Genomic DNA, 12,330 nt, shown 5'->3' with positions numbered 1-12,330 from the left:
GGGGGGGGGGGGTCTGTTTCATGCTATGTATCTTGTGCGCAAATCATCCAGTTACACAGACATATTTAATTTGTTAAAATGTTGTTTCCTTTACCCAGCAGGAGTGATTGTAAAGTCACAAACAAGGGGGCAGCCATGCGACATACAGCAATTTATTTTCATGTGCATGCAGTAACTGTATATTACCACTGGAGGGTGGGAGAGTACTGTAGAAAAGAGCTTGGCAATTTCCAAGTAGAGGCAGCCTCTGTTGAACCTGAAAAAAGAAAAGAAAGAAAGTAAGAAAGAAGAGCATTACCAGTTGATTCAGTTTTTTGTACTCATAATACATCCCTCCTAAATATTATGGAAAGCTTTTGGAATATGGAGGGAATAAAACTGTGGCTGCCCTTAAACTTGTCTGGGAAAAAGATCTGGGTATAACATTTAATTGTCAATGTCATAAAAGTGTTGTATGTTTGTATTCTGCACAAAGATTTATATATTAGCAGACTATAAGGTGCTATCTACTTTTCCGGTATCACTGAACTTTCATTCATTTTTTCAGGGCTGTGTTATCTCCTTGACAAAGGCCTTGTACGCAAGCCACTCTATATCAGGTTGATATATATTGCCAAATCAAAACCGCAAGTCATAAAAAAGTGCATCCCTCCCTTGGTAAACTGTCACATCAGCTGACACTGGAGAGTAAACAGAGCATCCTGAAATGAAGGATCTGAGAAAAGATCCACTCAAAAACAGGTTGCCAACAAACCACATCAATTGAGTTTTCAGAGCTTTGCTCTGAGAGTACTTTTGCTTGTTTTCCTTTTTCTACTATGGCAATTACTGGCTTATGAACTGCTTTTCACTCCCTTTCTAACTGGTGTGTAATCTGACCATCCGATACGCACTACAGATGCTTGATAAAACCAGCGTTTTTTCGCTGATGCACGGTTTTTCATTTAGTTAATTAAATTTTAGGCTGCAGCCTTTAATGTTTAATGTAATGCCAGTGTGTCTCAATGAAAATGTACTATCACTCAGCAAGGCCTCAGGTCTCTCCCACACTCCTGATAATAGAGAGGGCATCCACAAAGAACATCTCATTATTCTAGTCAGCAGGAGCACGTAGACCTGTCTCTACTTGACATTCTTTGGCAGTTTACATGCAAACTCATATTTCTACTCAATATTTAAAGCCACTGGAGTGTGCTACAAAGCATTTATTGCATGAAGCCATAGACACAAAGAACTTTACCATGGACAGTCAGTAAAAAATATCAAACCAAACCAACACAAATGTACTAAATGTAATTGTAACAACAGTATTAATAACAATTATTATATCCTCTACTAAAAGCACTAGTGGCCTGGGATTCGAGCCCAGCATTTTGAACCTCAAGAACAGGTTCCTCCGCAGTATTTCCCATTTAACTGAGACTCAAAGGGGTCCCACTTGAATACATCTTTCTTCAGCTGACATCTAAGGATGTGGCAGCCACTCTCTCCCACCCCTTTGTTCTCCAACTGGGAGTTTGTTCAATCAATATCACATTAAAGAGAAACAAGGGAGCCGTCTATTTCTACGGGATGAGAAGGCAAACAAGTGTTGAAGCATAGTGATGGAGCAGAGGCCAGATGTGCAGGAGTCCCTTACACTCTACTGTTTAGGCGATGGGGCTTTAACAGGAAAAACAACATTCACATGCAACAATGAGTAACTGTCCACATGACCAGAGGCTTATTTTCTGTGGTGACATGAACCATGAAGGCAACAACCTACAATGCACTACAGTAGCTAGAACCAAGGGGTGAAAAAGACAGACACATTTAAAGGGTTGAAAAAGTTATTGTTATCTGGAGATCACATACAAAGTTTGTTGGCTTGCTAATGAAACTGTGCACCACACTGTGACACAAAACACGATTTTATAAACACTCTGTGTCCCAAAAAGAGACAAATAAAGTGATCCCAATGCGACCAGATTTAGCTGTTCAGCTTGTGTGAGATCTCCAGATGTTATTATACAGCTGAAAGCTGTCACAGAGCTTTACCACCTAAACATCAGTACACCGACTCTTCTTGGACATGGGGAAACGTGTTTTTATGGGATTTGTATGTATTCATTAACACTAGTGAAACAAGCCGTCCAAATGCATATAATCACACAAGCGCCACCATGCTTGTGTGATCCACTATCATGAGTTAGCCAAGAGTTGCTGAAAAGATTGTTTTATGTTTGACACATACAGTGCAGTATAGAGCAAGTAATATGGATAAAATCCCCAATCCCTCTATATGTGTCATATGTGTATTATATTTTGATATAATACATTTTCAGGAAAGTCCATTAAGAAACCATTTCTAACAGACTTTTCTCTACTTAAGGCCTCTAAAAATAAAAAAACAATCCAAGAAGGAACAACCGCAGCTCAAAATTCACATCCACACTGCGGCCATAACCTGTAACTATCTATTGCAGAAATGGAATACATATATTTATAATTGTGTTTTAATTAGTGTGTGATCACCTGAAAATAAGAATCGTTATGCTTTTTACCATAGAAAGAGCCATTTTTTATCTACAGAGGGACAAATCAAACCCTGGCTCTAGATAGGGCCTTTTGTAGTTTCCTACTGGTCCTTCAAGGGGCCGTAAGACAAAAAGGCTGGGAACCACTGGTCAACAACAGAAGAAGATTAAAGGGATAGCTGCCACGGTATGAATGGTATAGATATACAGTATCTTTGACTGTTTACAAATTTGTAATATCTCACTGTACCGGTATACATAACCACGCTGTCCCTGAAACCTGAAAGAGTCTGCTTACTCTATGACTCCTCGTAGTTAACCTCAGACAGCGGACACATTTCCAGTGTGTTAAACAGCCTGAAACAGCATTTTATAAGCCACCCCTTCTGCCGCAGCCATCACGCTTCATTAAACTGAGTGGTGCGGGCGCTGACTGCCAACACATACATCGGCTGCATGTGAAGAAAATGCCTATACCTTGTCCCTCTCGTTAGCAAACACTTCATGTCAGAGAAGTTTAAAAACATCTGAGCTCACGTTGCACATCGGCGCCCTGCTTATGTGAAAACAGCAGATCTGGAGCGAAGCATCAAGGGCGAGGCTAGACTATTTGTCTCTTTACTGAGTGGGTGTGTGTATGTGTGTGTGCAAGATCNNACTCCAGGCAGTTTATATGCTATATGCACACATACCAATTCCTAATCAACAGAATGTGGCTGCTGTGGCAGATAATGCAGCTTGAGAACTGTGTGGTGAATAACAGCCCATTCTCCAAGCCATGCTCCTTACGCTGTGTTATTACAGTCTGTAGCACGCTGACTGCATTATAAATACTGACCCCTTTAGTTCCCTCACCTTACATGTGGTGGTTAGAAATGCTCTTATGCAGCAGTAAAGAATAATTCAGCTACAATGTGCTGTATATATATTCATTTATTTATGTGACAGGTGACCCCTAGAGTTGAGTTCTTGTAACAGTATGTGTGAAAAAACAGCAGACGAGCCCCCTTCCCCCATTACACTCAATGACCAACGCATAAGGAGCGAGTGCAATGATGCATTTTATGTGCCTTGTGGGAATAATGTGGCTGCTGGTCGAAATGCCTAGAACCCACTGGCAAACAATACTGGGAATCCTTTGGTATTAACCACAGTGTCTACGGCCATGCTGGCAGCTCACAATTACAGTCAATTACCAGATGATGTTTACAGTCTTAACCGAATTCACGTGTTAAATGGTAAATGGTAAATGGACCTGTACTTGTATAGCACCTTTCTAGTCTTCCGACATCAAAGCGCTTTTACACTACGTGCCCACATTCAACCCTTTCACACAGGATTCACACAGTGATGGCAAAGTCCACTAACAAGAACTAACACACACACTTTTGGGACATTGGGGCTTTCATATCTGCCCCTCACAGGAATACTTCGAACATGTTGGCACCAGGAGCCGGGGATCGAACCCATAACCTTCCGATCCGGGAAGGACCTGCTCTGCCTCTGCACCACAGCTTTAAACAGCAAAATAGTTAATAGTATAGTATAGTATAACTAAAAGTACTAGGCAAATTTTTTTTTTTAACTAAAGATAGCACTAATGTAAAATTTTTCAATTGGACCTCTAGGAACATGAATGTCTGTACCAGATTTCATGGCAATCCATCTAATAGTTGAGATATTTCAGGCAAAAGAAAAAATGTCAACTGTATGGTGGTGGTGGAAAGCAAAAGATGGACAGGAAAGGGAGAGAGAGATAGAGATGGGATGACACACAGCAAAGGGCCACAGGTTGGACTTGAACCCATTGCTGCTGCAGCAAGGACTCAGCCTTGCTACATATGGGCGCACCCTGGTAGCTCACTTGGTAGAGCTGGCGCCCCATTAATCGCATTATATTGCTAATTAACTTCCTTAACCCTTTTCAACGCAGGCACTGAGGAAGATATGTTAAAATCCATAAAAAATTATTTAATGTTATAGGGCCTATGCAATATGGAAGTTTTTAAAGAAAAAAAGCGGATGTCAGTGGTACTGACAATACACATGACTTACCTTCATGTGAATTAAAATAAATCTAGGTCATACAGCTTTTTTGCTGTGAATTGTAATCATAATTGCTTTCACCTGCTGATGAGTCAGTATTTTTTCCTGTCATACTGTACATGCAAGATGTGTGGTAGACAGATAATACAAGCTTTGCACCATAGTAGTTCTACATTAAAAATGTCCAGCCTCAGTGCCACATATGATCTACCGTTTCATTGCTGCTACTCCCATGCGAAGAAACAGCTACACCCATAGATTATTACAATGGCGTGTAACAGACTACAGCTTAAACACCATACTGCCTGAACAAGTCCATACAGAACAAACACGAAAGTAACAGGCAACCACACCCATGCCATGTCACAATACACACACAGCCTGAAGAAGGGAGGGCCCGCTCCTTCTACTTCACATGATGACTAATGTCACCATTTGCTTCCCAATGTTTGTCTGCTTATCAAAACAAAACACACTTTCCAATTACACCACTAATTCATATTTTCAGTGCAGGGTGGTTGCTGTCTACCCATTGTCCTTCACATATTTCGGGAGTCAATTTGGAGCTTCAGGGAACAACGCTGCACACCTGCTCCCCTTCACCAAATAATTTCCTCCAACTGTTCTTCCTCAAAACAATCAGCTAAAGGTATATTTACCCCTTGAGCTATGCATTTCTAATTCATGCCATACCAATAGGGAGGGAGAACTGAGCAATATGGAGACAACCTGCCATGTCCCTCCTCTGCAGTGAAGCAGGCCAGGGCTTCCTGCTCGAGCAGTGAACAGGGTTATCACGGTGACAAGCAGTCTCATTTTCCCCAAAGTCTCCCAGCAGGTCACTCCATTAGAAATTCTGTCACAACTGAGCTATGGTCTGTTGCATCTAGACGTCCTGAAGGTATCTCCTCCCACTCTCGTCAAGGGTTCAATACCACTAAGCAAAAGGAAAGTCAATTTTCAGACACACACACACACACCTACACACGATCGTAATGTGATGACTTACAGTATCTCGAAGGCATGACTTGAAGCAGGCAGAAAGGAAAATGTGTGAGAGTGATAAACAGCCTAAAGAGTGGGGTGAAAAATGAAGGCTGCCAAGAGGAGAAAATGAACTAGTCCCTGTTGCCATCATGAGTAAGAACAGCCAGCACTGTACCATGAAAAAGATTTGCATTGAAGCATTTGTCTTCTGTTATCCAGTTAAGGATCCGGTCAGGTAAGGAGGATGGGGGCAGAGCAGTGGGATGAAGAAGGCACGCAGATGGAAAGTAGAGGTTTGTGTTTTTCTAGTGCCTTTAAAATGTTTGGTAATAGTGGAAATCATACTGTAAAACATACTGTAAAAAATGTGTTAAAATAAAAAAAAAATAAAAATCATTAGAGGGATAAAAAAACAAAATGAATAAAACTTAAAATGAATACTCCAAATGAAATGCATGCTAGGAATGTAAGGATGCAGATCCAACAAGGAGAGCCTTTCAGTTCCTGGGAACTCTCCAGATAGTTATTCTGCCATGAGAAGATTAATACTACTACCTATATGAGTAGTCATTTTGTTCTTACAGCTAATAACCACTCAGCCCAAATTACTATATTTATTACTGGCTCATGACAACACATTAAGATACACCTAGTTTGAACAGTTCTGTAGCAAACAGTTCTTTACCTCGCAGCCTAGCATAAGAAAATGGAGCTGAATACTGAAGAGGTAGACAAAAAGGGTGGCACTGACTTAGGAATTCATGTGGTGTTTGCAAAGGTCCAGAACAGTCAGATTTAAAGGAGAAATTTGAAAAGGAGCAAAACTATTCCAAAACCAAAACCAAAACCCCAACAACTTCCCGAATTAAAATGCAAATCTGCCACAAAAACTTTGCCCTCGCCAACTTGAGTGACTCATATTTCCCCTTGGGCCACACATAGCCAAGCAATGCATCATCACAAGGTCACGCCCAGGACTAGAAGCACACTGACCAGTGGATTAAAAACTACCATGAACATACTTAGTAGAAAGACTCTCAGTTAGGCTGAGGTTAAGGAAATAAATGCACTTGTCTTGTTTCGCTGTTCAGACTCTCTAGGATGTCCAATGAACACATTATCTTACAATATGGTGCTATGAACCTCAATGAGTTTGTTTTGGGATTGTTATCACAAAACCTTATCTCAATGGGGTCCATCATTATCACCCATCCATTAATATAATACTGGTAGATGATAAGTTTTAATTTGAAGGATTCAGTAATGCCTTATTGATCTCACATTGTCCAGCATGTTTTGTTGACAAGACATAACACAGAGCAATCCATTAAATGATTTATTTATGGCTGTCCTTTAACCACAAGGATCTGGATTGTAATTTTACTGTCTATGCACATTTCTGCAAGGAATCAATAATGTCTTGGCTCAAGCAGATTGCCGGTGTAAGATTTATAGCCTGTGCCAGATAAAACATATTTAAATATGTCTAGGTGTCTAGCAACAGCTTTGAGAAAGAAACAATGACCCCCATTTATACCTGGCATAACCTTGCGATCTGTATCTAGATACGAGTAGAGTTAGTGGAAGTATTTTGCTGTTTAAAGGGTTTGGTTTTACTTTAAAACTATTATCAGGAGCAGGTAGAGAATCAGCCTCTTATAAACACCATTTGTGCCAGCTTTGGTGAGTTGCATCAGTTAGGCTGAATGATGTCACACGTTAACATCCAATATTTTCAACATCATCTCCTTGTATCTAGTTACGTCATCTGTTAATACCTAATCAGAGGTCACTGCATTTACATCTGGACTGGAACAAATAAGTGTTCTCTTGTTATCTTAAAATGCAATTTGCGGACTGACTCGCGGAAATAAAAGTGTAAACATGGAGTGTTCCAGGTCGAGGGAAGCAGCTGTATTGACTATTTATTTCTCATTTGCAGAGGAAGAGTTTATCTGTAGCAGTTTTGCCAGTCCTGCTTGAGACGGAAGCAAAAATAATTGTATTGACTGCATTTACACCTGGCTCAGATCTGATTATACTGGGAGCCAGACCACCTCCAGAGGTGTTCTGTCTGATACCACTCCAATTGTAATAGATTCTGCATGAATGTACACTTTGAAGTAACGTGCATTTATTTCCCTTATCCAGATTAGAGATCCAGATACAGATTGCAGGCATTTTCAGCATTTTTCATCTTTACTGGACAGTTGAAGCACAAGGGGGGAGGGGTGTGACATGAAACAAAAGTCCCCAGCTGGGATGACAGTGGGGATGTTGTGTTATGGGGTATGCTTCTTAACTACCAGACGTCTCAGATTACATGCTCTGTTGAGGAATTTTCCATACAGAACTGCACCGGTCCCGAGTTCTACAGGGTGAAACACAAGTCTGAAAAATTCCCTTTGGGTGATGTCCTCGTGCTTCTTTCAGGAGTTCATTCTATTTCTGTGGATGCTACCCTAATGAAGAACAGTTGTATGCCTGGCAGGGCCCGTCTCGACACTGAGGAACAGGCAGTCTGGCTTGCTGGAATGATACCTTACAGTATAGTGCCAGTCGAGGCGATGAAAGTTGCAAGACAGCAAATGGAGCCAGCTGTCAGGCCATAATGTCAACCCCCTTGGTGACAAAGTGATGCTCGTCTCTGCCGTCTCGACGTTTATGATTTCTGTAGAATAGCATACATTTGCCTCTATTTCAGACACGAACCTTTTCTCCTGATTTGTTCCTGTATGATGTGGAAACCCTGCTTGTGCATGCTTTACTTTCACAATTTGCAGTGTTGTCACTCACTCCATACTTAAAGGAACATACGTAAAGTTTTGATGGATTGGCTGGTTTGCAATCACACACAGAGTCAAATGAAGTAATCAATCATCTCTGTGCAGCCAGAGCAAAGGTTCAGTGTGTTGGGGGTACGTTTAACTTGCTAAGCACAAAAACCTGGGCGCAGAGGGGAACTGCTACCCTACCTTTATCACCAATATGGGTGGGACAATATAGCATGTTATCTCGTATAGGGATACTTACCGCTCAGGTGAGTTCATTGTGGTGAATTTTCATTACCAGGATAATATCGTAAATCGCAATTACGTTGGCCAGGATAATGTTGACATTTTCATATTGTCCCATCCTTGTCACCAACACCTCCAAGAGTCCCAGGGGTTTTATTGAGAGCAGAGTGCACAAACCTTGCAACCCACCATGGAAACAGGACCTTTAGTATCATGTGTGCAGTCATTTTGCCAAGAGATTTAGCAGAAAGCGACTCAATATGACTGCTGCTAGGACTGGCATCTCATTTTAGGAGATAATGCATATGCTGAATACACAGGAGATAGGACATGCTGAAAGGCATTCTTCACTTCTGATTGAACTACAGTAGTAGTTTCCCGCTTCCCCATTCTGTTTAGCTTCCTGAACCTTTCAATACAGATATGCACGGAGATGAAACTGTTATGGATCCTCCTATCCTCCTATCTGACTCTGGAAAAAAATGCAAATAAATGTACTTTGCAAAATGTCATACTGCTCCTGTTATGTGTTACTGTAAATACAGGCTGCTGCAGAACAAACTCAATATCACTTATCTTCATTGAATGTGCTGCAGGTCACAACTGCTTAGTAGGGTTTCAAGCTCCATCACATTATGTTCACTTGTATAGCATTCCAGTTCTGACTGTAGAAAGGAAACGAATTATCTGACAGCACCATCACTTACTGACATAAAAGCCAAACTCCCCAAAGCTTCCCTCATAAAAGCGAAATTGCTGCCTTGATAAAAAATTCTCCCAGGAGCAAACTTTTCCTGAGGAAAAATTACAGCAGATGTCAGAGTGTTGTTAGAGGTTTTATTCCCTGTGCACTCCTATTGGGCAACGGCTCTGTTTACATTTTCTTAAACAAATTGTGACCAAAATGACACTTTCCAAGACTCAAGTGCGAATAGCACTGTCGGCTGCTCACACAGCTCGACGCTCAATTTATGTTTGCTGCCACTGAATGTAGTTGTTCATAGTTGCTGTTACACAGGGATTTAGAAGCAATTCATTAGCCAGAATTTGTGGTATTTTATTTTCATTGTCTAACCCACCACCTCTGGAGTCCCAGTCTATTTCACTGGCTAATACTGCTTCCTAGAATATCTAAATTCACTTCCTCTATTATTTATTAAAAAACAATTTCCTAAAAAAAATTGACAATTTGCTCTCTGGATGCCCAAAACTGGTTTTGTATGCAGCAGTAATTCTCTGTCTGGGGACAGAGCAGCCCCTCAATTTTACATTTTATTCAATATCTAAATCTCACATTTAGGGAGGGAAGTAATTATTTTGCTGGATAAGGAAAATTACATAGCACTGAATTAGCCACATAAAATCGATCTTTTGACTATCAAACATTCACCCAGTTTGTATGCTGTAGGCGGGGCATCCTCGTGGGTTAAAGGTGCTGACCATGTAACCGCAGAGGCCCTTGTTGCATGTATTCAAGCAGGTTAAATATACTGCTTCTCTTTAGGGCTTCAAAGACGGAGATAGCACAGCATGGAAGTAGTGACCTTAACCTTGTTTTTGGCTGCCTTCAGTGTGTCTTTAGCTTCAAGAGAGGTTTGCTGTACAAACACTTTTCTTACAGGATGTCATTTGAAAAGAGGAAAAACTGCAGCTCCAACGTTATATATGGTCCAGTCTAAAAATAGAACTCATCTTCTGGGATGCAGGAGTGACTCATGTCAGCATGCCCATGTAAAAGAAAGAATGGCTTATTCCATAATCCCACAAACTGTATGTCACTATTCACTCACTACTGACACTATCATGGCGTACAGCTGTACAGTATGCTGTTTCTTCCTGCACTGGTCGAGATGTGAGGCGTCCACTTGGGATCCGCTTGCTTACGACTTAGCTGACCTCTGCAATTTTTTTGTTGTTGCAATGGATGATGAAATGGATAATAAAAGATACAGGTAATTTAAACTGGCCATGTTAACAGCTTATAAATAAAACCTGTGAGTAGAGCCAGACCACAAAAACCTCTTGCTTATGCTCTGATGCAATGTGGGGTTTCGCTTTAAGCCACATTTCCCCTAAAAAAACATATGCATTTAATGATTTGTGCACCTTGGACTATGGCAGACAAGCACCTGATGATGCACAATACTGACATACGATACAAGATATTGACCCCTATGCTGAACATGCTGCAGGCTGCAGAGAAGAGCAGTGTTAGGGATTTCTTGGAGATTGTGTAGGGCAAAGCAAGTCTCTAGTTAAAGTTTAGAAGTATATTTAGCAGCCAAAATGGGTTTTCACACGGGACTAATTAAATAAGCACTGCTGTATTGATGAGATAAGGTACAGTATTGATCAGCCATAAGCACTTCTCAAAGCTGATTGGCTTGATCAGTCATGTAGACCTGTTAATACCATCTAAATCCCTGTAGAGCCAGGTAATGCGCTTGAATTATTTATTTGTTTGTTCTGTAAGTCCTGCATGAAAATTGCAGGGCACAGAAACATAAGAGCAGGCGATGACGGAGGCCTTTTCTCTCCACAGCCACAAAAACCTCCATTAAGAGAAAATGTGGGAAAATGGATCATATCCAAGCTCCCTGAACGAGTGAAAATGTTCTTTCTTAAGTTTCTATCTCATTTTAGATTGGATTGAAAATAGGGAAAAAGAAATCCCTTTATCTGAACAGGACTCTGGATTGAAGTGAACTTAGTTAGCAATTCAGCCCGTCACAGTGTACCAAAGTACACAGTGTTGTGCTCATAAAGCAGGAAACCCAGTTCATCAACTGTGTTAACATACATCCTGGCAGACTTAGACAGATAGCCTTGTTGTACGGTGGTGTAACCTTAGCCGAATTAAAGCGAATAGCTAAAAGAATCATTTACCTGGTGAAGAAATGCAACCGGGCGGGTAGTTTTGAGACCGCGGTGAATTGGCTGAACACTTCCCAAAAGTCTCGCCGTAACTTTGCCGACCATCCGCACCGAAGCCATTGTCAGCCGTTAACCGTGTTAGCTTTGCTGTTGGGGCATACCGGGTACAAATACCTCCACAAACGAGTGCCTCGGTGCAACGGTGTTCCGGTTCAAAACGAGCTGTAGTCGGTGTAAATAACAACAGATGAGCTGGTAGCTACGGGACAGAGGGAGGGAACAGCCCAGCCTGAACTGCGTACCATTTCCTACTAACAACACACGGTCCGTGCCAGACTCCGCTTCCTCTCCCCTCTGTGTGTGTGTGTCTGCGTGTGTGTGTTTTAAAGTCGTTGGTCTGTTTTGCATGAAGCAGCCAGCAGGGAGCAACTAAACCCGACCAGAGGGTGTGAGTTCACATTGCATCCGACACAACGTCCCGAACAGGGTAGCAGGCTAAAGGTGGGCTAGTCGGCGAAGACAGCAGCAGCAGAAAGGCTGATACACATGCACTGGGTCTGTTGTCAAACTGAGGCTGGAGGACCCCTCAGAGGTCCTGGACTCTAATGCCCCAGGACCTGTTGCGAATGTCACCCCCTCTACCGTCTAGCCTTCAGGATGGGTAGGTCTCCTGTGTGACACCTGAGAAGATAAACTTCTGAACACTGTTGTTGTAGTGTTTAAACATGGTAAAGTAAATAAATAAACAAACAATGTTAACAGTTAGCTTTAGCTGTTGCAATCCAGCTTTCAGTGGGAGCGCTCCAAGGAGCAGGGAAGAAATGAATTCTGCCATTTTGTATTCTACTTTCATGTTTGAATTAAGTTTCACTTTTGGCACTTAAAGGGGC

General features: G+C 41.5%; 1 protein-coding gene across 1 annotated transcript in view; it reads right to left on the bottom strand.

The window, feature by feature from the left end:
• LOC118327473 (calcium uniporter protein, mitochondrial-like) overlaps positions 1 to 11,984 on the bottom strand; it is a 15,809-nt gene extending 3,825 nt beyond the window's left edge. Inside the window, exons 1-2 of the mRNA XM_035660837.1 lie at positions 11,453 to 11,984; positions 187 to 256 (exon numbers count right to left, since the gene is read on the bottom strand). Coding sequence (XP_035516730.1) covers positions 187 to 256; positions 11,453 to 11,560 — 178 coding nt within the window. The 5' untranslated portion in view covers positions 11,561 to 11,984. The remainder of the gene's footprint in view (positions 1 to 186; positions 257 to 11,452) is intronic.
• Positions 11,985 to 12,330: the final 346 nt, after the last annotated feature.

This window comes from Morone saxatilis, unplaced genomic scaffold, assembly GCF_004916995.1.
Source record: "Morone saxatilis isolate NCDOM2014 unplaced genomic scaffold, NCSU_SB_2.0 Contig17, whole genome shotgun sequence".
Classification (NCBI taxonomy): Eukaryota; Metazoa; Chordata; class Actinopteri; family Moronidae; genus Morone; species Morone saxatilis.
Note: the sequence above shows the minus strand (reverse complement) of the source record. Positions and strands in the feature narration are given on the sequence as shown.